Source organism: Fukomys damarensis, unplaced genomic scaffold, assembly GCF_012274545.1.
Source record: "Fukomys damarensis isolate Sample0158 unplaced genomic scaffold, DMR_v1.0_HiC HiC_scaffold_4, whole genome shotgun sequence".
Classification (NCBI taxonomy): domain Eukaryota; kingdom Metazoa; phylum Chordata; class Mammalia; order Rodentia; family Bathyergidae; genus Fukomys; species Fukomys damarensis.
Window position 1 is genome coordinate 44940550 of NW_022900916.1, and position 1365 is coordinate 44941914.

General features: G+C 64.5%; 1 protein-coding gene across 1 annotated transcript in view; it reads right to left on the reverse strand.

Annotated features, from left to right (window-relative positions):
• The window catches only part of Wnt16 (Wnt family member 16), a 15035-nt gene extending 13881 nt beyond the window's left edge, over window positions 1–1154 (reverse strand). The window contains exons 1-2 of the mRNA XM_010635341.2: window positions 739–1154; window positions 309–553 (exon numbers count right to left, since the gene is read on the reverse strand). Coding sequence (XP_010633643.1) covers window positions 309–553; window positions 739–833 — 340 coding nt within the window. The 5' untranslated portion in view covers window positions 834–1154. The remainder of the gene's footprint in view (window positions 1–308; window positions 554–738) is intronic.
• Between the last annotated feature and the right edge of the window lie 211 nt (window positions 1155–1365).

The window sequence follows — 1365 nt, forward strand, 5'->3', positions numbered from 1 at the left end:
TGTGCTCTCCGGGCTCCGGCCTCTGTCGCTCTCGATTCCCTACCCTACACGGTTTCTTTCAAGATTTGGAGAGTTACGGGACCGCGCCAGCGTCGGAGACTTCATTCGTCGCTGCCTTCGGTTCCCCGCCAGCCCCCGATCCCGGGGTCCCGCACCTGCGATCCGGGCTCCGGCCTCTGTCGCTCTCGATTCCCTACCCTACACGGTTTCTTTCAAGATTTGGAGAGTTACGGGACCGCGCCAGCGTCGGAGACTTCATTCGTCGCTGCCTTCGGTTCCCCGCCAGCCCCCAGGATCCCGGGACTCACCACTGCTCAGCTCGTAGCCAAAGAGGGGACTGGTGCCCAGCGCGGGCCCGGCGGCGGCGACCACGCAGTTCCATCGCTCGTGCTTGAACTGGCTCCTGCACTCCTGGATGCCCAGCCGGGCGCCCTCGCGGATGCTGGGCAGCAGGTACGGTTTCCTCTTGCACAGCTCCTTCTGGCGGCTGTTCAACGGCAAGTTGGTGCAACCCAGCTTTTCCGGAACCCCAAAGGAGGCGATGCCCAACCACCTGTAACACACGGCCGCCCCTAGTGTAAGCCGCTCTCCCGCTCTCCTCCCCAATCCCAGCTGTTTCCCCGAAAGTTAGGTCACTCGTCCGAGGGTCTCCGCCCCTGCTCTCAGTCGGAGGTCCGCGGAGCTGGGGCATCCCTTTCTCCACACACCCCACGTACCTCTTGCAGACCCCGTACTCACATCCAGTTTCCTTGGGTTCCGCAGGGGAACAGCGCGAGCAGGGCCGCCCACAGCGCGCACAGGCGGGGCAGGGCCAGGACCGCCGCTCTGTCCATGGCCCCGCATGGAGTCCCCAGCCCCGGCCGCTCCTCTCCGGCCCGACCTCTCCGGAGGCCCGCAGCGCTGGAGGTCAGCTCCCCAGCACCAAGTTGTCCCTCGCCTCTTTCTCCTGGCAGACAGCATAAAAGGAAGACCACCAATGATAGTGGCTCTCAGCACTCCCCCACCAAATGTGACGAGGTGGAAGGAATGGCTTGGGGCCCTCCCCCTGCGCGGAGGTGGAGCTGTGCTGGAGGTGCAGAAGCGTCCCTAGCTTTCCAAGGTGAGAAACTTCTGCTGACGTCTGGGAGTCTCCATCGCCCCCGGCTCCTCGTATCTCCACCCCCGTGACAGCGCCTGGCGGCTGATTGGCCCAGCGGCGCATCTCATCGTCCCGAAACTTCACTCTCCCATTGGCTGTGAGTGGACTCTGCCGGGGGGCGCGGCGGCCCGCGCCTCCTCTACTGCCAGTTCAGACAAGGGGGAGGGGGTCATGACCTTTCCTCCTGTCAAAGACTCCTTGGAGCAGGTCGCTCCGGGGTGGATTGA